This window comes from Lactuca serriola, chromosome 1 (genome assembly GCF_051521515.1).
Source record: "Lactuca serriola cultivar US96UC23 chromosome 1, Lser_US96UC23_V15, whole genome shotgun sequence".
Lineage (NCBI taxonomy): Eukaryota > Viridiplantae > Streptophyta > Magnoliopsida > Asterales > Asteraceae > Lactuca > Lactuca serriola.
In genome coordinates this window covers 138,335,451-138,363,422 of record NC_136408.1, presented here as the reverse complement: position 1 = coordinate 138,363,422, position 27,972 = coordinate 138,335,451, and the positions used below count along the sequence as shown (strand labels likewise).

The 27,972-nt window shown below is 31.8% G+C and overlaps 1 protein-coding gene, 1 long non-coding RNA gene and 1 other non-coding gene across 3 annotated transcripts; 1 reads left to right on the top strand and 2 right to left on the bottom strand.

The window, feature by feature from the left end:
* Positions 1-10,042: 10,042 nt before the first annotated feature.
* On the bottom strand, positions 10,043-10,126 carry TRNAL-CAA (transfer RNA leucine (anticodon CAA)). Its single transcript has one exon. It is a non-coding gene; the product is annotated as a tRNA-Leu (tRNA).
* Positions 10,127-13,175: 3,049 nt separating this feature from the next.
* Positions 13,176-14,807, bottom strand: LOC145062065 (uncharacterized). Its single transcript, XM_079009685.1, has 4 exons — positions 14,654-14,807; positions 14,365-14,606; positions 13,817-14,286; positions 13,176-13,752 (listed from the first exon to the last, which is right to left on the bottom strand). The coding sequence occupies exons 1-4, from the start codon at positions 14,805-14,807 to the stop codon at positions 13,176-13,178; spliced, it is 1,443 nt and encodes a 480-aa protein (XP_078865811.1).
* A 6,034-nt stretch (positions 14,808-20,841) lies between these two features.
* Positions 20,842-22,566, top strand: LOC145071169 (uncharacterized). Its single transcript, XR_013690269.1, has 3 exons — positions 20,842-21,556; positions 21,762-21,975; positions 22,427-22,566. It is a non-coding gene; the product is annotated as an uncharacterized LOC145071169 (long non-coding RNA).
* Positions 22,567-27,972: the final 5,406 nt, after the last annotated feature.

Genomic DNA, 27,972 nt, shown 5'->3' with positions numbered 1-27,972 from the left:
ACTATACCTAAAACAAGTAAATATTCAAATCTTTGGGCTTGAAAGTCTCTAATCATGCTTATTGGGCCTTCGTGACCCATTAACATAACTTTTGAGCCCAACGATAAAAATAAATGTTTATTGGGCCTCCTGTGACCCAATTACATGTTTATGGGACCCTCAATGGCTTTCAAGTGATATTGGGCCTCAGTGGCCCATTAGCATTGCTATTAAGGTCCAAATAAATCAAATGCAAAATGGGCCAACGTGTCCTTCGTATACCCAACAGCCTTAAATAATACACGTAATTAGCAGGACTTTGTAATCCTCTTCTCCTCATTTGTTAGGCTTACCTTCAATTCAGTAAACAAATACAGGTCGTTAATCAATGGTAATCAAATTCAATTTGGATTCAGTGAGAAATAACAGGTGGCACCTTTATGAGTCGTTTGTAGTCTGTAGTTATAATCAAAGTCTCATGGAGGGAGAGCGAGAGTTTGTGTATATATCTATACGGGGGTGACTCCCCCACACCTCAGTTGTTCGCTACAGTTAGACTCGGCCAGTCTAGGGTGACAAAATCTTAAGATCAATTCCGACATTCATTAGAATGCCAAGACAGACGCACTAGTCATTATCATGCATGGTTATAACGACTCACATAAATAAATCCAATACCATCCGAGTAATCAAGGAAAATCATAATCATTCGTTGTAATGGTATAACAATTGGAAACAATTATATTATATTATGTTATCGGAAAACATCGGGTTTTTCGAGGAGACCAACATCATTCACTCGTACTTTTCAATAACTATCATGCAAAACTTCTTATTTATACAAGCTTTGAAATCACTCACGTACAAAACTATGGATCTTCACACTTTGGTAAAAACAATTGTCTTTTCAGAAAATATCGGATTTTCTGGGTTCTATAAACTATACAAAAATTTTCAGAACAACCCTGCTTATGAACTCACCAACATTCCATATGTTGATGTTTTTCAAAATAACTTGTATTCTCAGGTAACAGGTAAGCTGAGGAGTAGTATCAAGTATGTTAGGGTGTTATGCTTTTGAAAACTTTCAAACAATTTATGATATGAAAATGCAATATTTAGACAATGTACTTGATGTGAACAATGCCAGTTGTAATGTATTGATGCATGGTGAAGTTTATGTTATGTTTCATGTATATTCATTGTCATGATATTCAATTTGAGTCACGTGAGCCCTCGGACGTTTCCGCCGTCTGGTTCGGGGGTGTGACATCTATTTAAGGAATAAAAATAGTCAATAATACGTGCACATGTAAACTAATTTAGTCGGCTTTCATGTCAAACTGGCAAGTTGCATGTGAATGGCAAAAATAATAAAACCAACACTAAAAATAAGCAAGTGACAAAAAAGATATATTAAAATTGGATAAAGGGTCTATAAACCAAGTTAACCCCAAGTTGTAAGTATTGTTTTTGAGCCCAAAAAAAAAGTTTGTGATATTTCCACTTAATAAATTGATTCATCCATTTAAAATGTATGTTTTACTAACTTGTACGATAGTTGCAAAGGTGTTGTACTTCATGTGGATGAATCAATTTATTAAGTGGGAATATCAACTCCCCAAAAAAAAGGTGAGCGCGAAAAATGAAAGGTGTGTTTTGTATGTTGTTTGTGATTGCATTAGTTGTGGCTCAAGAGCACAAGGACAAGTGTGATTTTAATTCCAATCGAAAGTCAAAAATCAATCGGAAGTTATTTTAATAATGATTTTAATTTCAATCGAAAGTCCTCGAATTAGTAATATATTAACTAAATCAACATTTGTTTTATTTAAGAAATGTTATTTTAAGACGGTCTCTATGCCATTTTCTTAGTACAGATGTGGACTAGAGTCTTCAAAACTCTTCAGACGTTTTTAGCTTAAAAAACACAATTTACGTTAATTTAGTCAAGATTTGTTAACTATTAATTATATATAGTCATAAAAATGTTAGGATGAAAAAAAAAAGATTTTATTATAAAGTAACCTTTATTATAAATTATAAAATAACCTTTTTTACATGTAATATTTTTGATTCCCTAGTGTAATACTAATATTGGATAATAAAAAAATCATAAGTTTTATCTATTTAAGGAATAAAATTAGTCAATGGTACGTGCACATGTAAAATAATTTAGTCGGCTTTCATGTCAAACTTGAAAGTTGCATGTGAATAGCAAAAATAATAAAACTAATATCTAAATATTATTAAAAGAGAACCTTTAATTCTAAACTGAAGAAATCAGGACCATTGATTGCATTTCAATCATATATTTTCAACCTTTAGATTATTTGATCACATCATCTTTGTCAGCCTATTTATTTTTGTCAATAGATTTTATAAAACGTATATTACGTTTTAAATTAGAATTTCATTAATGACACTTAAATCTCACCAAAAATAAAATGAATCAAATAAGGAATTCTATTAATGACAATTAAATATCACCAAAAATAAAATGAATTAAATTTGGAATTCTATTAATGACAATTAAATCTCACAAAAAATAAAATACAAAAATACCCTGACTCCCACAATTCTTCACATAATATATCTAACCTAAGTTTTGTAGTGGAGAAGAAAATAGGGGAAAACATGTTGTTTTGATTTTTACTTAACGATTTAGATTTGTAGTCGAACGACTAGAATTATAAATACATCAGATAAAGGTAAGAAAACAAGTAACTCAAATTCCACTTGACAACTTTTTAGTCATCTTATATATGCTTATTTCTTGATAACTAATATTCGTACTATTTATCGATATTTATGCTAAAGTTGTGACAACATGAAAATGATTGTTACTCAAGTTGCTTGATTTTTTTTTTAGATTTCTTGTAGGTCGACATTGGAGTTGACACACAACAGAAATGGTCGAATTCATCTGGGTTCTTGTGAACGTAAGTAAAATATATTTTGATTTTTATGTTATGAGGGTGTCAAATTTTATGGTTTGAAAATTAATTGTCATAGTTGTGCTATTTAGAAATTTGAATCGGATCTTTCTATGGGATTCCCCATTTTTTCATACTTTTGACGAATTGTTCAATAAGTTGAGCAATCAAATTATAAACAATAGACTCATACACAATGTATGTCATATCCTTTGCTTTTGGTTGTTAAAATCACAATTTTTTTTTGATGTGTTAGGATTTGAGACCTTGATTTGGATACTTGGAAAAAAAAAATTTGGTCTACCTGTCTACTACCTGTTCGATGAAATGCTTAAGGGAACAATATTGGGATAAACTTGCGGCCCGGTTTAAATTACTTTAAAAATATATTGGTTTAAATTACTTAAAAAATATACTTGTCAATTTTTGTTATCCTTCACGGTTTAAATTTGTATGTTTCTCCTTAAAGTTTCATGTTTCATCCCTAATAGTTATTTGTTTATGTTTTAGTTATAATGCCTTCTTTGACCCTTGATCACATTGGTTAGTTTCTCATACTAAGTTTTATTTGAAAATTATATTTAATTGCAAGTTATTACAATATCTAATACCCAAATAATCTCTAATATTTGTATAAGATGGTGACAATTATTATTTTTTACTGCAGCTTCTCTTCATATTGATTATCGGATGTGGTTTGAGTTATGTAATGCTACGACTGAGGGGATTCCACATTGTGGGGCGTTGGAATTCATTACAGAAGGAGGCATGATTTATATACCTTATTGGGTATTGATTGAAACGTTTAATTCTTGCTCATGTAGATCGATAAATATTTTACAATATGTTCATTTAACCTTATATTAGGACCTTTTTTTGGAAAAAAAAATTGCTTTTAATATTAAACTTTGAAAAAAAAAAGTTCATATATAGCATCATATTCTTAAAAAATGACTTTTTTGGATTATTTTTAGTTGATATGGAAAAGTTATATTTTTTGTATATTGAAGCTCATTTAACCAATTGTTTTCTGGAAAAAAAATCATTAATAACATTAAATTTTGCAAAAAAGTTCATTAATAGCATCGTAGTTTCAAAAAATGACTTTTCCGTATTCTTTTTGGCTAATCTAGAAAAATTTATTTTTTTCTACATTAGATATAATTAATAGGATTTTTTTGAAAACATTTCATTAATAAAAAGTACATTTTCATTTTCTTTCGCGTAATAGACCATTTATGTAAGAAAAACATTTCAAATATGGACCATTTGTGTACTTTTGTTCACATGTGAACCATTTATGTAGTATATAAATATGTAGCCCAGCGGTATCAGGTGGTGTCTTCCCTCTTTGAGGTCGAGGGTTCAAGTCCCGTCATGGACATAGGTGGAATAAGTGTTGTTAGCTTAGGAGTAGATTAGAATTGTCGGTTCAAAAAAAATATATAAATTTAATTGTTAATTAGTAAGTCATTAATATGACAATTTTCTAGGGAAAATTTGTTTTTGGTATTGAAATTTGCAAAAAAAAAAAAAAAGTAGAATGATAACAATATATTAATTTATTTTGTATTTATCATATATATATATATATATATATATATATATATATATATATATATATATATATAAGTTTTATTATAATATAAGTTTTTAAATAAGACATAACGAGATTATCACCTTATAAAAATAAAAATAAGATAACAACCAATTAATTGATTCTTTATTTCAATATTTCATTATTATCTTTAAACGATTAGTTATGTTCTAAAGTTTTGTTATACGAAAATTTTGTCAGATATATAAAAGTAATCATGTTTTAATTTTTCAAATTATAAAAGTAATCATGGTTTATGTTTTTCATATATGAAAATCATATTACGAAAAAAAGTGTTAGCATCTACCCGTTTTAAAATAAATTTCACATATTATTTTAGTTTTTAAACAAATATTTTGACAAAATAACTATTTTTTTAAGATTAATGTATACTTATATATGAATAAGAGATGATACAAGAACAATATATTACGTATTCTTTAAAGTATAGCATGTTCCTGCTAAGAACATATGAAAATTCGCATTCATAAATAAGTCTCATTTTCTAACCAATTTGCTAATATTTATTGCAACACACCCTCCCTCTAAACCTTAAGCCCCTAAATAGTCGTCTGAAACTTATCATCAAAAGAAACTATTTGGTACCGTTGTATTACTAATAGTCAAAATAAACTATCTAGAGATTTGGTCCAAGGTTTCCTCTATGTCCGTATGAAGATGACATATTACCATTCAAGTTGATAAGAAAACAATTTCTAATCAAATTATGTTTCGCGGTGGCAATCAATAAAGCTTATAGAGAAACAATTCCAAATGTAGGTATTTATCTCCCAGAATCGGTTTCACGCATAGCCAACTTTATGTGGCATTGTCTAGAGGGATATCGCGTGCCAATACAAAAGTATTAGTGAACTCTGACAAACAATTCAACGACAATGAAGTTTATACATCAAATATGGTCAGCAAAGAGGATATCATTACTCTGTAGGTATTTATCTTTAAGAATTGTTTGGAGGCAAGACCATTTTATATGGAGATGGCTTTAGAAAAATTATTCTAGCAATACAAAGAGGCAATTGTTCGGATACTGTGCATGCATCATATTCGTCTAAATTACGGCGTGATGTACAGTTTTACGTTTAACCGTAAACATGAGATTTATTTTGGTTGTATAACTAAGATTTGGATGAGACAAAAGCATTTGATGAGTGGATTGTTAAAATTGGTGATGGTAATATTGGTGGCCCTAATGATGGTGAAGCTGAAATTGAATTTCCAGAAGACATTGTTGTTCGCTCTATAGGTGACCATATTCATTCAATTGTTTCCATCATTTATCTATCCTTTGAAAATCATCTTGATGATCAATCATATTTTCAAGATAAAGCTATTTTGGTCCCTACAAATGAAGAATTTTATGCTACCAATGACTACATTTTAGGATTGATGAAAGATGAAGGGAAAACATATGAGTTTAAATTCTTTACGTGATACAGAGTTACCAGGTTTTTTTTGAGGAATCAATTTACTCTTCAGTTGTGTTGAATGATTTTAAGGCATCTAGAATTTCCAACCATAAACTTACACTAAAAATATGTGTTCCAGTCATATTACTTTGTAATATCGACCAAACCAAAGGACTATGCAATTGTAGTAGATTATAGATTGTTAGGCTTGCAAGAAACGTCATTGAAGCCTAAATCATATATGATAGAATCTTTATGGAGACTACTTATATACCTTGCATGAATTTAACTCCGTCTAATGAAAGAATCTCATTCTATTTTCAACGGAGGCAATTCCCTATAGTAGTTTATTTTGTTATGGCCACTAACAAAAGTCAATGACAATAATTATCAAATGTTGGATTATACTTGCATAAGCTTGTCCTCACTCATTTTCAGTTATATATTTTTTATTTCTCGTGTCACAAGTGAAAAGGGATTGAAGGTACTCATATATTACGAGGAAGGTTGTCCAACTAATAAAACAAAAAGTTATGTTTACAAAAGAGGTCCTTCAACTATTATAGATATTCAAGTGTTTCTTTGTTTTTTTTTCAAACATTTAAATGTTAGCAATAATGCTAAGTCTGTTTATGTTACTTTATATTTTTATAGTGCCAACTTTTTTATACATTTACATGTACATTTTTATGTTCCCCCGCGTTTTACGCGGGGTCATAATCTAGTATTAAAAATAAGCAAGTGCCAAAAAGATATGTTAAAATTGGATAAAGGTTCTATAAACCAAGTTAACCCCAAGTATTAAGTATTGTTTTTGGGCCCAAAAAAAAGGTGAGCGCAGAAAATGAAAGGTGTGTTTTATATGTTGTGTGTGATTGCATTGGTTGCGGCTCTAGAGCACAAGGACAAGTGTGATTTTAATTCCAATCGAAAGTCAAAAATCAATCGGAAGTTAGTATAATAGTGATTTTAATTTCAATCGAAAGTCCTCGAATTAGTAATATATTAACTAAATCAACATTTGTTTTATTTAAGAAATGTTATTTTAAGAAAGTCTCTACACCATCTTTTTGGTATAGATGTGGACTAGAGTCTTCAAACCTTTTCAAACGTCTTTTAGCTTAAAAAACACATTTTACATTAATTTAATCAAGATTTGTTAACTATTAATCATATATAGTCATAAAAATGTTATGTTGAAAAAAAAATTATTATAAAGTAACCTTTATTATAAATTATAAAATAACCTTTTTTACATGTAATATTTTTAATACCCTAGTGCAATACTAATATTGGATAATAAAAAAAAATCATAAATTTTATCTATTTAAGGAATAAAATTAGTAAATGGTACGTACACATGTAAAATAATTTAGTCGGCTTCCATCTCAAACTTGCAAGTTGCATGTGAGTGGCATAAATAATAAAACTAATATTAAAAGTAAGCAAGTGCCAAAGAGATATATTAAAATTGGATAAAGGGTCTATAAACTAAGTTAACCCCAAGTTGTAAGTATTGTTTTTTAGCCCAAAAAAAATTGTGATATTTCCACTTAATAAATTGATTCATCAATTTGAAATGTATGTTTTACTAACTTGTATGATAGTTGCAAATGTGTTGTACTTCATATGGATGAATTAATTTATTAAGTGGAAATATCAACTTCCAAAAAAAAAGGTGAGCGCGGAAAATGAAAGGTGTGTTTTGTATGTTGTGTGTGATTGCATTGGTTGCGGCTCTAGAGCACAAGGACAAGTGCGATTTCAATTCCAATCGAAAGTCAAAAATCAATCGGAAGTTATAATAATATTGATTTTAATTTCAATCCAAAGTCCTCGAATTAGTAATATATTAGCTAAATCAACATTTGTTTTATTTAAGAAATGTTATTTTAAGAAAGTCTCTACGCCATCTTCTTGGTATAGATGTTGACTAGAGTCTTCAAACGTCTTTTAGCTTAAAAAACACAATTTATATTAATTTAATCAAGATTTGTTAACTATTAATCATATATAGTCATAAAAATGTTAGGTTGAAAAATAAGATTTTATTATAAAGTAACATTTACTATAAATTATAAAGTAACCTTTTTTACATGTAATATTTTTAATTCCATAGTGCAATACTAATATTGGATAATAAAAAAATTCATAAGTTTTATCTATTTATGGAATAAAATTAGTCAATAGTACGTGCATATATAAAATAATTTAGTTGGTTTTCATGTCAAACTTGCAAATTGCATGTGAATGGCAAAATTAATAAAACTAAAACTAAAAATAAGCAAGTGCCAAAAAGATATATTAAAATTGGATAAATGGTCTATAAACCAAGTTAACCCCAAGTTGTAAGTATTGTTTTTGAGCCTCAAAAAAAAGGTGAGCGCGAAAATGAAAGGTGTGTTTTGTATGTTGTGTTGTGATTGCATTGGTTGCGGCTCTAGAGCACAAGGACAAGTGTGATTTTACTTCCAATCAAAAGTCAAAAATCAATCGAAAGTTATTATAATTATAATTTTAGTTTCAATCGAAAGTCCTCGAATTAGTAATATATTAACTAAATCAACATTTGTTTTATTTAAGAAATGTTATTTTAAGAAGGTCTCTACGCCATCTTCTAGGTTAGATGTGGACTAAAGTCTTCAAACCTATTCAGACGTCTTTTAGCTTAAAAAAACACAATTTTGCATTAATTTAATCAAGATTTGTTAACTATTAATCATATATAGTCATAAAAATGTTATGTTGAAAAAAAAAGATTTTATTATAAAGTAACCTTTATTATAAATTATAAAATAACCTTTTTTACATGTAATATTTTTATTCCCTAGTGCAGTACTAATATTGGATAATAAAAAAAATCATAAGTTTTATCTATTTAAGGAATAAAATTAGTCAATGGTACGTGCACATGTAAAATAATTTAGTCGGCTTTCATCTCAAACTTGCAAGTTGCATGTGAATGGCAAAAATAAAAAAACTAATACTAAAAATAAGCAAGTGGCAAAAAGATACATTAAAATTGGATAAAAGGTCTATAAGTTAACCCCAAGTTGTAAGTATTGTTTTTTAGCCCAAAAAAAAAGTTGAGAACGGAAAATGAAAGGTGTGTTTTGTATGTTGTTTGTGATTGCATTGGTTGTGGCTCTAGAGCATAAGGACAAGTGTGATTTTAATTCCAATCGAAAGTCAAAAATCAATCGGAAGTTATTATAATAGTGTTTTTAATTTCAATCGAAAGTCCTTGAATTACTAATACATTAACTAAATCAGCATTTGTTTTATTTAATAAATGTTATTTTAAGAATTAAGTAAAATTTGTTTGATTATTCAAAAAACATATGAGTTATGGGGCAGATTTGGATATATGTTGATTCGGTGAATAAGGATATGAGCTTGATTATGTAAAACTTTGAGGGTTACCGAGCGAGTTTGAATCAAATTTTAAAATTTGTTAAAAGGGTTTGGATAAAGGTCTATTCGCTCCAAACCCGTCCTATTGTTATGTCTACTTATATCTTAGAGGATAGGTCGTGTACCAACGGAGTTGATGACGAGTGCTTTAATTTTCTTAGAGAAGCCACTTCAGAAATTCCCATGTTGAAACCATATGGTGTATCTTTTGATGGCTGGCCTCCCATCCACCTATCTTAACGATTGTGGGGTGGTTGAGAGTTTAAGTATTGTTTGTTAAAACTATTTTTTTTGCATGTTTTTTTTGCTTGTGATTGTGATGTGTTTATAATGTTTTATGTTTTGATAAGATAAGATGCTTGATTACAATTCATTTGTAATTTGATTTTGTGACATGTTGAATTTGTTCCAAGACGGAACTAACACACGTCATCTCTTGGGCATAAATGATTGTTTTGAAATAAAAGTTGTATAGTTTTGTTATGAAATAAATCAAGTATATTATTACTTTAATAGTATTGTGGTATCATATATTGAGCATGAGACATTCTATTGCATTGATGAGGTTTGATTTTGATATATAACTTGTCAAATTGATTAAATAAAAAACAATTGGTCATGGAAACAGGAAAGCAATAAAAACCATATTTCACATAAACGGTAAAGCAATAAAAAGCAATTTCTTTAAATGTCAGAAGTGGGATTTGAACCCACGCCCTCTCACGAAGACCAGAACTTGAGTCTGGCGCCTTAGACCACTCGGCCATCCTGACTTATGTGTTTAAATTATGGTTTAATGTTATATAGTCGACACCTAATGTGGTATAACATTAACTTTCACACATAAGGAAACCCTCATTTTTTTAGAACAATATAACTCACATTCTAAATCATATACTTTGTCCACGACAAGACTTAGAGACACATTTCCAAGACACTTAATAAGTAGTATTGTTAGGCCAAAAGCTTTTTAGTATGAAACTCTCGACCATTTCATTAACATATCCCGTTATATATGATTGATAAATCATATATTTTTTTTAAACATGTTTTCATTAACATAGTCTCACTTGACTTTTGCATATACATATCCAAAACTACTTGATTTTATTTCGATGGTTTGCACATTTATATGCATTTCGACAACTTTAGGCATATGTTTGGTTTATCTCTATTTAGCCAAAGTTTTTATTCACATCCGTTTGACCCAAAAGATATAAAATAGAAACTAAAATTGAATATTTATGTAAAACGAGTTGAAATTGTCGCTTTTGTAGATGGAATGCAGTATCAAATGTTCATGTTTGGCTGGTATATAAATTAAGGAAACGCTATATATATTTAAAGCATGTATACTAGAACAAGTGCTATTCAAACAATAGTAAAAAAAACCAATAGCAAAGATTAACATTCAAACACGTTGCATCACAAAACGAATTTTGTTTCTTTGTCTGAAATTAACTATTCATGATAGACAAGGGTACAACAAGTGAAAATGATTTTGTGATGAGATTCATATCATTATGAATCTTCAACTATTTGATTGATATATCTTTTCGTGGAATGTTTAAAATAAATAAATAAATAAAAATAAAGTAGAATGAAATTTGAATGCTTTATACGGTTTTCACTTTCTACTAGAAGATAAGTTGTATCAAACTGTTTGCAACTACACATTATCTGAAAGTTAGGGTTTTCTATGACTTATTCGATTATAGCTTTTGGCCAGACTAATTAATATTTATTTTATACAACAAATGGATCCGTAGAAAATCAAATACTATAAAAAGAAATAGCTTATTGTTATTTGGGTTATTGTCACTCTGGCCCAACTATCTTTCGTATATTGGTTTAAATGGTCCCTCGTGACTATTTTTTGCTTTTAAAGGGCTTATACTTGTAAATGACCGGTTAATATGGGACTTTAACCCACAATCGAAGGTAAAAGAACTTTTTGACTTGCCAACTAAGCCGCTTACTCAACATTGAACTGGACTCGTGTACTCATCCTCCACCTAAACGTCCAACTAACCTTCATTAATTAGCCATTATGTCTACCAACCATCCAACAACCCGTAGAGGACAAGGAAGAGTCAGTGGTAGGGGCATAAAGTCTTCTTCACAAATCTTTGGTGCTTAAGGTAGCAGAAATCGATACCTTTTTACCCTAATAAGCCAAACACGATTCCGACCAACACCCTAAAATCTATCAATGTCAGCTCCACCACCTCCCTCACCTGACTCGATAAATTTTGGAGAGTTTGTTAACCTCAGCGACCTGCATTCGATTTTTTGCGATTATGGAGACAAGATTGCTGTCAACCAGATCGAGATGCAGACGCTCAAAGATCAAGTGGGTAAAGATTTCATTGTGTGTCGTGTTGATCACATCAGTCTGCATCACAAGTTGGAAGATCATGAGAGGAAGTTAAAAGCGATTGCTCTGGTGATGGGCGGCGTCATGGTGGCAATGCTTGGGAGGATGATGATGGTTGGGGGTCAAAGTCCTTATAAAGCTTGGATAAGATGCTTTGGGTACATTATGAAGCTAGGATAGCTATGGATTTTCTATTCTTAGTTTTTTTTTTTGTTTTTCTGTGTTTCATATATAACGATCATGTTAAAGGACTTGTGTTTGTGTTAATGACAGGCATTTTGTGCGTATGTTAAGTTTTTTAATGGAAAAGGACCTGAGTAGCTCTCAAGCGTTTTGTATCAAAGTACATTTGACCATTTTTAGTTTGGTTGTAAGATCATGCAAGAACAAGAATGATAACATATGTTGGGTTGTTGTACCCCACGTGTGTTGCACAGTGAGGGTATTTTTGTCATTTGATGCTTTTAACGGCTGTAAATAACCCTGGAAGACCATTTTGTTTTCTCTTTTTCAAAGCAACTATGATCCTTCATTTTGTTTTCTCTTTTTCAAAGGAACTGTGGAGTGAGATTCAAAAATTCGCACATGAAGATTGTGTGTGGGTGTGGAAGTCCAGCAATAATTCGCACACCGAAGACTGTCAATAACCCTGGAAGACTATTTTATGCATGTCCAAACCAGGTAATTGTATTCATATGTTTAGAACCCTAGTTTGATGATCGGTTTTTTAATGTTACCTTAATTTCTGTTTTAAGGACCACGATCAGGTTTCATTTCTTGGGCGGATGAAATAAAATGCAACAATGAAGACATAATTTTAAGTGTACTCCTGAGGTCGAAAAACCCTACAAGCAGAGGTGTTGAAGTTGAAGCTGCTTTTACTTTGTAGTTAGGTGTTTTTTTTGGGTTTAATCATTTATAAGTTGTAATCAAATGTACTTTAATCATTTATAAGTTATTTACTTGGATTGGTGAATTAAGAACACTATGTAGTTATGTGATGGTTCATTGATGTGTTGTTGTGTCATTACCCTTAATCTAGTCAAATAAAAGTAACTGTTAATGTTCTTGAGTTGCTTAATGTCATTACGTATAATGTCTTGTGCCAATACCCTTACTTACAAGGACCACATTTTTGTCCATTAAGCACACAAATAGCACATGAAAATAATGGGAATTGACTGCATGCTAGGTGAAAAGTAATAGGAATCCAAAAGTCTTAAAGAACTAAAGCATGATAATATTACAAACCATTGTCAATGTAAACATACTAACTTCACACAAACAAGTAAATGTCAAACCAAACAAACAAGTACAACATAAAACCATTGTCAAACATACCCATAGGAAACCATCAAATTATACCTACTCATTAAGGTCTACCGGGTTTGCACTAGTTTCACCTTTCCCATCCTTGGTCTTAACCTTCTTTGCAAGTTTCTTTTTTATGATCCTCTCAGATTTTTTCCTTTTACCACCAATTTTTGGTCCACTCCTTTCTTCACCACCTCTAGTTGGTCCACTACTTCCTTCACTATCTTTACCCTTGTCAACTTTTTTCCTTTTCTTGGCCTTTCAACTTTGGGACAAGTAACCTTGTTATGCCCTGATTGTCTACACACACTACACAAGATTATTTTCCCTGCCTTAGACACAGTGTGTCGTGGAAGCTTTTCTGATGCATCTCTTCTTCTATTTACCTTTGATCTACCTGGCATTCTTCTTTTCAATGGTGGTAAGGGTGGTATGAACTCAGTAACTGGCCACATGTTGCTTCCATTCATTCCATGTATATGGTATTTGTAAGTGTTCTTGTAGAAGGCAGCATACAACATTGGATCAATATAAGTGGCTACATCTCTATTCAAATATGATATAGTATATACTGAGTGCACACAACCATACCCATTAAGTTGCCATACTCTACAAGTACAAGTCTTCTTGTCATGGTCAACAGCATATGATTCTGCCAGGTTTCTGGTTTCAAATTGGTTAAGACCACTTGGTAAAACCTGCCAATACCTATTAAACTCACCTTATTAGTTAGTATGTCACTTATATTAAAAGTGTAAAGACTAGAAAGTACCTTTGAGCTCTTTTCAATTTATTTAGTAGGAGTGTTATTGATGGGCAGGGTTTGTAATCAGGCCATGAACAACCTTTCATCTTCAAATTGTATAGCCTCTCCATAACATATAGTCTAATCTCCTCTAACATGGTGATGATTGGCTTTTTCCTTGCATCCCTGATGGCACTATTAAAGCTCTCAGACAATCCATTTTCCACTGCATCACACATCTTTCCTTCTTGAAAGAATGCTCTACTACAAGATTTTGGGTTTGTTTCCATAAGGTAATCATAGGCTGTAGGATTAAGTACTTGAATCTCCTTCATGGCAGCATTGAATAAAGGCTCAGTGGATGCTTTGCTTGCCTTCCAAAACATGTTCTCATAGTGTACACCACTAAATCTTTTCCTAAAGTTGGCTACAATATGCCTTGCACATTGCCTATGTTCAGCAATAAGAAGCACTTCCTTAACAGCCTCTAACAACCCCTACATAATAATAGTCATATTTTAAACATCATGTAACTTAATTGTGAAATATATAAAAGTTGTAAGTATATGACATACCTTGTGTTGATCTGACATCAATGATATACCAAAACCATCCTCTAGATGAAGGTCATATTTTAGATTTTCCAAGAACCATTTCCAATTTGTTTTGTTTTCTACACATACAACTGCCCATGCAATTGGGAATATGTGATTATTAGCATCCTTTCCTACAGCAACAATTAGCTCTCGTGAACATAAACCCTTTAAGAAACACCCATCCAAATTATAATTCTTCTGCAGCTCCCTCTCCACCCTTACTTTAGGGCATCAAAACAAATGTAAAACTTGCTAAAATAAGTCTTACCATCTGGCATAGCATTGACATCCATTTTGACTATTGATCCAAGATTTGATCTTCTTATCTCCTCACCATATGACCATAGCTTTGCATAGTGATCCACTAATGTTCCCTCAATCAACTCAATTGCATACTTCTTAGCTCTTCTACACTGTCCCATACTTACATCTATCCCAAATTTCTCTTTAACCTCATCCCTAAGGAGCCTAACACTAACCTTTTGTTTCTATAGAATTGGGTGGTGTAATGGGTACCTATCCAAGCATAGTTGACAATTGAACCTAATTTGAAGTTTCTTGCACAGTTATGCTCATTTATGAGACTCTTAATTTGGAAAGATTTGTCCTCACTCATCCAAGATGCCCACAATCTAAACTTGCAAACACCAGAACAACATTTCACTAAAAGTCTCCTGCTATCATTTTTCTTGTAGCATAACTGATAACCATTTGCAACAGCATAGTTACACAACATGTGTTTCAGTTGTTTAGGATTCACAAATCTCATACCTAATACAGGCTTCTGTTTTTTCCAATGAACATTGTCATTATAAATAGCTTGCTCATTAGATATTACTTCATCATCGACTACATGCTCATATAGCTCTTCATGAGGAGGACTGTTAGGGGTAACTTGGTCATTTGGGCACAGTTTGCTCAAAAACTCATCATCTTTTGTCCTATTCATAGGAATACATTCATCAGGTTCATTGTCAACTTCCAAGTCAATGCCATCATCTTCCTTACCTTGCCAATCCTCCGTACTACCTTGCAGATCCTCCATATCACCTTGATCATTCTCAACTTCAATGTTAATGTCATCACCTTCCCCATCTTGCAACTCTTCCCTAGTGCCTTGCAAATCCTCCGTAACACCTTGCCAATTATGACCCAACAGATCCTCAATTTCAATTCCATCATCCATATCCATACCACCTTGCACTTCTTCACCAACTTCAATTTTATCAGACAATTCATTTAATGAACTGCATATTTCGCCTTGCTCCTCAAGGATCCATTGATGCACATTAACACCAAGATGGTCCATGTATACATTAATAACACTACCAGAAGCATATCCTACTTCGATGAAGTCCATATAGTCTATATCAATAGCTATTAACCTCAATCCATCAGGGAACACCACATCGGGCATGCAAAAGTAAACATTGATGCATACCTCATTAGCGAATCTTTGAATGAACCCCACAAACTCGTTCTTGTCCATTCCAGCAAAATCGACATCATCGAACCTTTGTTCTACACCATCTGAGTAACAAATAGCAGGGTACCTCGAAAAAATTCTGGCAAAATGGACTTCTATCTTCATGTAGACAACCATAGGATTGATTATGTTGGCCGATTTCAGGGAGGAAGAGTTTAAGAAACGGATTCATGTCAATCACGGTTTGAAAAAAGTATACGAATGCAAATGGTAGCAGAATAAATGAAAGGGACAATTGAGAGGGTTTAAACGGATATAAGTTTCATTTAGTGACATAACACGTGGCAATGACCTGACATATTTGGCATTGAGGTGGAATAAGAAAACGTCCTAGTCAGATGGGTGTGACCGGTTGCACCATTCAAATCTAGAAATGTGACCTTTTAAACCATAAAATGACAAGTATAAGCCCTTTAAAAGCAAAAAATAGTCACGAGGGACCATTTAAACCAATATACGAACGATAGTTGGGTCAGAGTGACAATAACCCTTGTTATTTATTAAAAAGATAAATGATTCGTACACAACAATTTTTATCCATACACAACAATTCATATTTTATGGAGTTATACAATACAATACTTTAATGCACAAATTGTTGTGTATGGAAAAAAAATTGTTGTATACGAATCAGTTCTCATTCAATATACATTGCATGCACTGGCGGTCCTACAGTGGGGGCAATTGCCCCCACAACAAAAAGAAAATTCATTAAAAAATAGTTGTTTTTTTCAAAAAAAATATATTTTAAGCCTTCCATAAAAATTTGTCCTCTCTTCGGAAAATTCTTGGGTCCGCCCCTGATTGGGACTTTCATTTAGTACCTACAATTTGAGAAGTAGGTAATCTCCCAGTTTTTCTAAACTCAATTTCTGCCTCCCGACCTATTTATACAAAAGTTTCCTAAACTAACCCTAGTCCTTGATCCTTATCAATAAACTAATTAACAATAAACCATAACTATCAACTAATAATATAAAACTAAGCACCTAAAAAGGTAAAAATTACAGAATTTTACCCGACCATCCCTTTACAGTTCTTATCTGTTATTTTAGTTTATGACCACAATAAACGCATAACATAACATGAAACTTCGATTCTATGTTGTGCATCTTCTTTATCCATAAAAATGAAATATATGCCTATTTGATAATATTGAGGAAACTTATTGAAATGCATATAGCGAAGATGATATTATCACTTCATACGTTAATCAAACAAAACTAAAGAGCATATGAAAATACAGGCAAGAAAGTGGTTACGTTCTATTAATGTCATTTCCTATTATATTAGCAACTTCTATAATCGCTTTAGCCCGTTGACTTTTTTATTTGCATTTGTCTCTTCCCTCATTGTTTCTTTATGCTTAGCCATTGCATATCCAAAGCTACTTTGTTGCTTCTTGACATTGTGTGGGCTCCACATGATAAAATATTGGGATAACAATATGGTTGGATGTGATACACTGCTCAAGGATCAACACTAATTCATCGAGACACCATGTTGAAGTAGCATAATTCTTAGACAACACGATAACAGAAGCCCTAGATGCCTTAATTGCACTCTCCAATTCCGATTTCAGATCTTCCCCTTTTTCAATCTCTACATCACCCAACAAGGTACTGATATTTCATGTTTCTCCTTATCTCGGACTTTTATCATCGTGTTGTCCAAGAATTACGCTTGTCCACTACAAAATGCCTCACGTGTGCTTGATGTCAGGATCCACTACAAAATGTCTCTACATAAAATCCAAAATTATTAATATTATAATATGCAACTTAAATCTCACCAAAAAATTTAAATCTCGATAATAATAATGATACCTTTGAATAAAATATAACTTAAGTGATTATAATGTATTATAGATGCACCTCCAAACTTTTCCATGTGAATTCATTTGCCTAAAAAATGTTTAAAGTTCATTATATGAACTCTAAATGTCATAATATTCCAACTTTTATACCCAAACTTCTAGCATCAAGTTGATTTTGGAACTATGCAGTACATAATGTTTATGTGTGTTTTGACCTTTGATTTTGATTTTCTTGTTCAAATGCCATTCTACAGCTTAATTAGTGTTAAATTTGGTTGCTTTGTGTTCAAGGGATGCATGGGAATCAAGCTTAAGCATCTAAAACTGGAAAAGTGACACCATAGAAGCTGCTGGATTTTCTTATTTCAAGCAGAAACAGTCTGGATATAACAAAGTGTAGCAGGGGATTTATATTAGTGTGTGATTGTATGTGTTTTACACGATCAATAACCAAAATAGAGAGAGGAGATAAGGGCATAAAAGTTTAAAAAAACTAACAAATAATTAAGCAGGGGTAAATTAGACATTTTACATTACTTTAACCGCCAAATATTGATGGCATCCAGCATCAGGACCATGGGTGCAATAAAAATAACCAAAGAGATGGTCAGAGTTTCAAAAAAAAAAAGTTTTAGGGACTGGATCTGTAACTATTGACATACCACAGGGACCATATATGTAATTTGGCCCCAAGGCTAAAATATGTTCCAAGTCTGTATTTTCACATTAACCTGTTGTTTTGGAGAAAGGAAGACGACCTTTATTTTTAGGTTTTAATTGTTGGTTTCTTTATATAATTTAGTTTACATTATATATGTTACAGATAAAATATATTTTACATATTAGCTGCTCTCTTTCCCTTTTGACAGATTTTTATGACACAATCTTAGCTGACTAATTTGAAAATAAATTCACTATCAATTTTGTACCATGAAGAATAAACCAAATACAGGTTATTTGCATTAAACAGAGCATTAACTGATTGATTTAGTAACAAAACCTAATCTGGCTTCAACTGATCAGCAAGTTTTGCACAATGGAACAGGAAATTTAGAATTACTACAATTGGATATTGAAGTTTGTTGAGTTACCATTAGGAAGCAGATAAAATTATTCAAAAAGAATCAAATGAACAAAAAAAACCGTGATTACGATTAGAAGATATCCTAAATGATATGGAAAACTAAACAAAAGTAGCTAAATAAACAAAATTTTAATGAAAAAACGAATGATTATGATGTGATATGTGATCTGATATCTGTGATTAGTAAGTGACATTGTCTAACAAGACAAACTGCCTTTTTTTTTTTACCTGAAGCAGACGACGAAGAACGAAGGGGAACGGCGAGAATGAGAATGTTAGGGTTTTGCCACTTTTGAATTTCTTTTTTTATTCTTGACTAAATTACAGCTTTGGTCCTTATGGTTCACACTAATCTGCAGTTTTAATCCATATTTTTAAAAATTGATTCTAATGGTCCTCTTGATTTCAAAATCTAACAAGATTGGTCCTTTATCCATTTACCATAAGGGTCCCAACTTTAATGACGTGTGAAATGACGAAAATGCCTATGTTATTTTACTTCACTGTTTTGCTTTTTCCTTATATTTATTTTAAATATTGAATAACGGACCCCACCTACCCCATCACACCTCCGGTCACACCCTTGATATCACTGATTTCACATAAGACTCCAACGCCACTTACTCCCACCCTTGAAATCGCCGTTGGCATCCACTAGGACCATTGAGAACATCATCCACCACCATCACATTCAAACACTAATCCTACCAAAACCCTCCACACACCTTCTTTGTCTCATATAAGCCATCATCATATTTTGGCTCCCAAACATAGTTGCTACCATTTGCCTTGGTTCAGGTTTTTTTTGTGCATATCTGACAAACCTAGTCAATAGGGGAAATATCCCTTCAAATAAATAGAAAGAGTAGAAGACTTTGAAAAAAAAAATAAGTAACCACTATTTTATCAAAATCTATTGTCTAAAGAGTTTAAAATATCTTTCCATAAAACTTAGAGATTAAAAATCCATTATACACATAACTAAAAACCTTTTCCCTATGGTACCTTTTAGAGTAATTCATGCTCATTCTCGAAGTAGCCCATACCACTCATAGGTTCTTTACGCACACATTTCACCATTGTCGCCTCTGAGGGCATATTCACTTTGCAAATTGGGCACCTTCAAAGTGGTGGTCAACCGCTTTTCTTATTAAAAATCAATGGAAATTTGAAATCTTCACTAAAATAACTATATAAAGTGGTATTATGTTATCACAAAGTCAATGTATATCTGACTTTAACAAAATGACCATAATGTTTGCAACGTATGATTATGAGTTCATGAACAAGCTTATTCTAACACAAGATACCACCAATAAACATTCAAGAATATAGTTTATGTTTCACGATAAAAATCTAAGATAGATTCAATGATCCCCGCCAAATCAAGCTCAATAAGGTTCCATGATCACCTATCCCTCACCCTGTCGAGTATTAGTGGTTTGCTTGTTCCCGATATGTTCAAATATGAAATGTCGGTAACTTGCTACTTAATATATTTAATTTGTTACTTTTGAATATAGAGATGAATATAAAAAAGTGATTTTTTTTAAATATAGTGGTAAATGTAAATTCTAAATTTAAATGTTAAATAAGCTTAAAATTGCTCCAAAACTATTTTTAAATAAAATTGAAAAACATCTAAATAAGTTGTTTTTATATTAATTTAAAATTATATGGATTTAAAAAGAATTTTTTCAATAGCAACAGAACAGGGACCAAAGCAATGTCAAGCAAAATACTTCATAAAATAACCACGGAAACGTAAAATAATTACGTCAAAATGTAGATAAACCCGAGAAAGGACGCAATAGGTATTTCATATTCGGTCAAACCGTCAATATGACAGGGATAAATAGAAAATATATTTGAAAAGCTTTTTAAAATTAGGTTCAAAACTTTTTTACCCGGACCCGACCGCACCGGTTTTGATCAAATCCTAGAACTGATAACCGGCCCGAGGGTCCAAAAAAAGGTCCAAGTCCAGTCTATTCCATGGGTATATATATATATATATATATATATATATATATATATATATATATATATATATATATATATATATATTAAGGATATTGCCTATTTCTTGAAAATTAAGAGATACAACATATATTACCTCATGTACAATAATATTAAGCATACAACCAATCTTATACGTATTACACTACACCGATCATATATGTATTACACTACACAGACCTTACCCTAATCTCCTAAACACAGCCGCCATCAAACATATTCTCATTGTCTCCACCAAAGATGCAGTGATCTCCACCAACGTCTCCCACCGAAGGTCCACGGCTGCCGACTTCCCCCACCAAAGATGTAGTGATCTCTCTCGCCTCTCTTTGTCTCTCTCCTCTCTTTTCTCTCTTTCTCCCTCTCTCTCTCTCTATCTATCTCTCTCGATCGCCATCAGAATGAAATGGAAACCCTAATTTCAAATTACCATGTATTCGAGATCCCTATGGCGAGGTGTGTCCCCGTTTACTGTGATTACAAACTCACAAACCTCACGACCTCTCTCATACATTCTCTGTCTTTTGTTTTCAGTAAATATGTTGTCACCACCATCATCTACAATTGCTATCATCGAGCTCTCCCTTTTCTTACTAATTTCACCCCATTAGTTACCACACACATAAAAATGTACAAAACCACCATCGACATCTTCAAATGAACATCATCGATTTCTTTTCCCAAATCATTTATCCTCTGTAACCGTCATCATCTGTTGACGAAGATCAGAAACTACAAGCACAATCATGCCCTGAACACCGAACAGGTATCTACACATTGTTGTTCCAAACTATATTCATCGATGCTTTCCTTCACACTGACTATTATTTTCTTGCTCTTTCCCTATCTCGAACAGTGAGTTACTTCCATCACCGCCTTTTGTTTCTTTTATCGCTCTCTCTTTCTCTACATCTCTATTTACTTGAAAGTGGTTTACGTTTAAAAATTGATGATTGATTTGGTGCTTTCAGGGTAATTTCTGAATTGATCTCTTTCTCCCTTCCCCAAACGGTGACTACTATCTCCATTCCAATGTCTATTTCTCTTTTCCCTAAATGGTAACCACTAACACGCATGGATGCTATGTGGTTAGAAGCGCTAGAAAATGCCTTCAATGTGTGATCCTGGCATCAAATGCAAATGCGGCTGTAATTTCCCCAATTCTACTTGCCATATCACCCAACTGTGAGTACTTCTCTTCCTTCTTTCCCTTTCAAATATACAACTCTGTCATTTTTATATTCGGTTCTGTTTACATATATGAAGTTATATCTCAAATTCGGTTTGATTTCTTCATGAACAACAACTTTGAAGTTGTGTTTCTTGTGTTCTTTCTCTTCCAATTAAACATGGTAATTAAGAGTCGTTTTTCTTTCCAAGTTATATGTAAAAAACCTAAATCCATTCCATATGTTGGTGGATTAACATTTTCTAGCTTTTGCTGACAGATCGGTTTTGCGTTCATGTTTTCTCCATGTATATAGTTGGATTTCTGACACATGTAACTTCATTATTAATTTCATTTAACAAACACTACTTACTCTATCATTTTTCGGATTTAAGATTTAGCTTTTTTCTTTATGCAGGTTACTGTATTTGGATTTATCTATACTGACAGCTTCTCTAACACATACAGGACCTTTGTCTTTCTTCCCACCTAATCTTCTTGCTAAAGCCCTTCAGTTGCTTTCTGATGCCACTTCCACTCCTGAAGACCTTGGTATCAATTGGAGCCGTATAGGGGAATGTGCACCAAATAAGAATGACTGTCTAATAAATATGGTATCTACTTATTTGATAATCACTACTTTTTTCAATTTTGATATCTCCTCTGTAACTATGTATTCTTTATACACTTGTAATGGCAATTAACTTTACTAAAAAATCTTAATCTGTGTTTTTTCTTAAGATGGGTCGATTTGTAGTTGCATGCAGTCTGTTCCAACATCGGAACATACGTATCCAGATGATGAAGATGTACTCCAAGAGGAAGACATTGTTAAGAAGCAACATAGATGCTTCATTTTCCCTCCACGAACCCTAATCGGCATCTCAGTCGCAAAAGTTGATCCATGTTGCTCAATCGGGTAATTTATATTCAAATTATGAGTTTAATTTGTTAATGGGAAATGTACATATATTATTGTTTCTTTTTAGCTTCCTTCTCATGTGAAAAAGTTAAGATTCTCATATGAAGCTTATTGATTTTGGGTTTTCTGATAATGGTATCGTAGGAAATCCATATTATGTTCCACCAAAAGTGCTTCATATTCTGAGAATTTCTTATTCATCTGTACATTTCAGTCTCCTTTGCTATTCACAATCATGTCAGGTAAAGCATGTCTAAAATTGTGTTGAGTTTAATTTTAGGTTCATGAATTCTTTACAATTACCAGTTGCATCTTAATTTGATCCAAAGCAGTGATGATGTAAGGGAATTACAAATGATCTAATTTTTATGGCCTTGATTAAACAGAAGTAAAAGATGATGAGTATGAGAGAAATGATTGCTTCTGCAGGCTTCTTCTGGCAAAAAGAAGATTGTAGGTGTTTTCTACAAGGCACATGAGTATGCTGAGATGAACCCCAATTTCTTGGGTTGTGCAGAAAATGCATTAGGCATTCGCAACTGGTTGGAATCACAGGGCCATGAGTACATAGTCACTGATGACAAAGAAGGACTAGATTGTGGTAAGCTCTTAATTTTACTCCATTTTTAAGTTTCTGACATTACATTTATTTTAAGTCTATATGTAATTATGTATACACACTCAGTTTTTTTTATCATTTCTCATTACAGAACTTGAAAAACACATCCAGTTTCAAGATTATTAGGTGATGCATCTTTCTATTTTTTTGTTCATTTAATATACATTCGGTAATATCACTAAAAGCAATGTAAATTTTATGTTTGAATTTAACACAGGTTGTGTTGAAGTTGTTGGATTTGTTACCTCTGATGAACTTGCATCATAGGAAGATATTCCTCAAGGGGTAAACATCTGAAACTCCATTCCAACAAAAAAAAATCATGTTACCTTTGTTTCATAAACTGTATGTTGATCCAATGCCCTTTTATGTTTCATAAAATAATAACTTTTTATGCAAATAAGATAAATAAATTATGCTATATAGATTAATAAAATAATCTAATTTTATTGCACTTTTTTGCTATATGCACTAATAACCAATTAGAATCTGGCCATGGCTGTTGTGCTGAAACTGTTTCCTGTTCTTTGTTATTCTATTTTAATAATAAGATAAATAAATTTTGCTATATATATATATATATATATATATATATATATATATATATATATATATATATATATATATATATATATATATATATATATATCAATGTTGTAAATGTCAGCCTAGACGGTCTACAACTGATTACGATTAGGGGTGCTTGGCGGAAAATGATCAATATCGGTCAAACTCAGGCTAGGCGGTCCTTGGCGGTCCTCGACGGCTCTTGGCGGGAAGATTTCAAAAAATTAAAATGTTCAAATTTTCAAATATTACACCAAAATTTTCAAAACATCATAATTTTAAATGTTTAAATATTCAAATTTTCAAATATTATACCAAATATTTCAAAATTTCAAAATTTTAAATTTTCAAATACTATTTGTTCTTAGGATATACTAAGTTTTAAAATAGTTTTATTAGTAATTTTTGGTCCCCGATTAATCCTCCGATTAATCCCCGCCAAACCGATTAATCGCTTGACCTCAGTCGACCGCCGCGCTACCGACGAGCGATTTTTACAACCTTGATATATATATATATATATATATATATATATATATATATATATATATATATATATATATATAAAATCTAATTTTATTTCACTTTTTCCATTTTTATTTATGAAACTTTTCATTACACATTGAAAATAAAAAAATCATGAATTTAATAAGGCTTAATAAAAAAATAACAACATTTTCAACCAAAGATTTTAATAAAACTTTATTGCTTACATGCTTTTCAAAAAAAAACAATCCAATACAATTTTTTTTATCTTTGAAAATGATGTCAATTTTGCGAAATAAAAAAATATCACAATTTTTAATGATTTTTTTAGTGAGGACTACTAATAAAAAAGTTTTTAATTATTTTTGGTGTGATGTAAAATATTTTTGGTATGACTTAAAATATTTTTAATATTATATCATCTTAATTAAAATATTATAATTTTGGTATGATTTAAAATATTTTTGGTATGACTTAAAATTAAGAAAATTGAGATCTAACCATAAATACTGACATTAAAAAAATATATTAAAATAATTTTTCAACTAATGATTTTAATACAACTTTATTGCTTACATGTTTTTCAAAAAAACCAATACAATTTTTTTTATCCTTGAAAATGATGCCAATTTTAAGAAATAAAAAAAAAAACACAATTTTTAATTAGTTTTTTTAATAAGGACTACTGATAAAGCAGTTTTTAATTATTTTTGGTATGATTTAAAATATTTTTAGTATTATATTATCTTAATTAAAATATTATAATTTTGATATGATTTAAAATATTTTTGGTATGACTTATGACAGTTATTAAACAGATTTTTAAATTATTTTAGTATATTTTTTTAATGTTAGTATTTATGGTTAGATCTCAACTTGCTTAATTTTGGAATGATTAATAGAATATAATTACTACTTGGTTAATAGAATAATTACATGAATTATATGTTTCATATGAATATCACTTCATCACATAACCTTCTAAGGCATCAAAGCTCCAATATAAGTGGATTTTGTATAAACCTTATTCCTTAACTTCATCAAAAAACCCAACAATAATTAAAAGGATTTTACCTTACATTTTTTGAGTTTAATTTATCATATAGACAAATACTAAGGTAACAATGATGAATTTTTTTTAACATAAGATCACCAAATCTGCATTAAACATTTCGAAATTTGCATTAATAGATTGTGACATCCTCAATTTCACGGCCAGAAAAGACCGATTTGTTTATGCTTGTTTTTAAAATCAGAATAATATTTTAAAGAAAACAGTTGCGGAATTTGTTCCCAAAATATGATAAAGATTTATCAAAGCATTTCTTTAAAGAAATGTATTTTTATTATATAACAAAATCTCGGGATGTCATGTTCCGATACAGACACATAAGCATAAACAGAACTTACATTATTTACACTAAAGATTTACATCTCCTTTAATCTCTCAGTGCAAAGCAGCTTCGTATCGATACCTGTGATACAATTAAACTGAGTGGGTCAGGCTTGGGAGCCTGGTGAGCATATAGGGTTTTCGACCCACAATAATATAATTATTATAGTCAACCATTAAACAATCAACCCAATTACCTATCACCATTATCTTCTTTATTTTCTTAAGGTTTTACCCTATTAATCAACTATCCTTCCTTCATTCATTCCTAAGGATAGACTTAAGGAATTAGCACAAACTTCCATTTCTACATAAGGCGCATCTGCCAATATTATCCTTTAAGCGCCTCTGCCAGGATTACGTCATACACTATGAGGCGCGACTGCCAGGTTTATGACATTCTCTTTTAGGCGCATCTGCCGACATTATCTTATAAGCGCATCTGCCAAGATTATCCTATAAGCGCATCTACCAAGATTACCCTATAAGCACATCTACTATTGTTACGGCAATCTCTATTTGGCGCGTCTGCCAAGATCACGACATTTACTACTTGGTGCATCTACCGATATTATTCTCAAGTGCATCTGCTAGTTTTATGATATTCCTTAATTGGTGCATCTACCAATATCATTCTTAATCATCTTTCATACCTCATCATTTTATCACATACCCACTATCTCATCTATCTATGTTCTACCCAACATATTTGTAGATATAAAATACATATACAGTTTAACTCATTTAAAAACTATATAAAACATTCATTCCATACTCATCTCAAATAAACAACAATATATAAACACATATCACGTATTTTATAACAAATACTTCATATTTATGTGTTAGAAGAAAGTAACTACACACTCACCCAAACATATACTTAATACATTCAAACAATACTAGTATTATACCCGTGTTTATGAAAAAGACTATACACCCACACGTATAAACAACTTTATATTATACACATATCACCTATTTTATAGAAAATACTTAATATTTATGTGTTAGAAGAAAGTAACTACACACTCACTTGATCAGAAGATGATCGTACAGCACTACGGCTTGTAGAAGTAGTATCTCTCCGCAGATCTGGAAGATCTTCACAAAAATCGAACTTCTCGCGGTCAGAGCTTCAGCTCGGGAATCATGCTCTTCGGGATTCTCGGGGCTTCGGATCTTGCTTCGGGACTCGGGAATGATACCGGGGCTTCGGGGTACTTGTGGCACGCAAATCGAGGTAAAACTGGAGAGAGAAGATAGAAAATAGCAACCCTAAACGTCTGGCCCTTCAAATCTATTTATAGGGCAAATTTGGCCCTTCCCACGTCGTGGTCTTGGTCGTCACTGCATGCGTCATCCCAAGTTGCATCTGGGGGCCTCCCGGAGGTGTCAGGAGACTTGCCACGTCGTGGCACTGCTTGCCACATCGTGGTCTCTGACAGTTTTGGGGTTTCGCGCCCCGAACTTCAGAAATTCATAACTTTTGCATATGAACTCCGTTTTCAACGTTCTTTATATCGACGCGAAGGTGAGATTATGCTCTACAACTATCGTTTAGACTTCATTGGCTAATTTTGACTTTATTTTTAATATATTATAAGTATATTACTTATATATTATCTTTAGTAGGCCGGGACAGGAAAACTCCGTTATAAACTCATAACTCCTTCATCTGAACTCTGTTTTCGTCTGTCTTTTTATCGTTGGACTACTATCAAAGAAATCTTCGACTCTCGTTTAGATCACTAAGGATAGATATCTATCTACCTTAAATTCACTATTTACGTCGCGCTGGGTCGCGCTAGGTCGTGCAGGTTCTGTTGCGAAACTTCGACATATCATAACTTCTTCGTTATAACTCGGATTTCAGCGTTCTTTATATGCACGGAAACCTTGTGACATATACTACAACTTGGTTAAGATTAATCCTTCTAAATAATCTTCCATCAAAAAGTCATTTTTGATGCTTATCGTCTCTAAATTGACTAGCCCTAATCTACGGGCGTTACAATTATCTCCCC

Bases quoted from the DNA above. Each gene is read 5' to 3' on its own strand.
- LOC145062065 (XM_079009685.1), bottom strand. From the start codon at position 14,807: ATGGGACAGTGTAGAAGAGCTAAGAAGTATGCAATTGAGTTGATTGAG. The intron at 14,287-14,364 runs GTATGTCATATA...ATTATTATGTAG, and splicing joins TGATGTCAGATCAACACAAG to GGGTTGTTAGAGGCTGTTAA. The intron at 13,753-13,816 runs GTACTTTCTAGT...TGAGTTTAATAG, and splicing joins AAATTGAAAAGAGCTCAAAG to GTATTGGCAGGTTTTACCAA.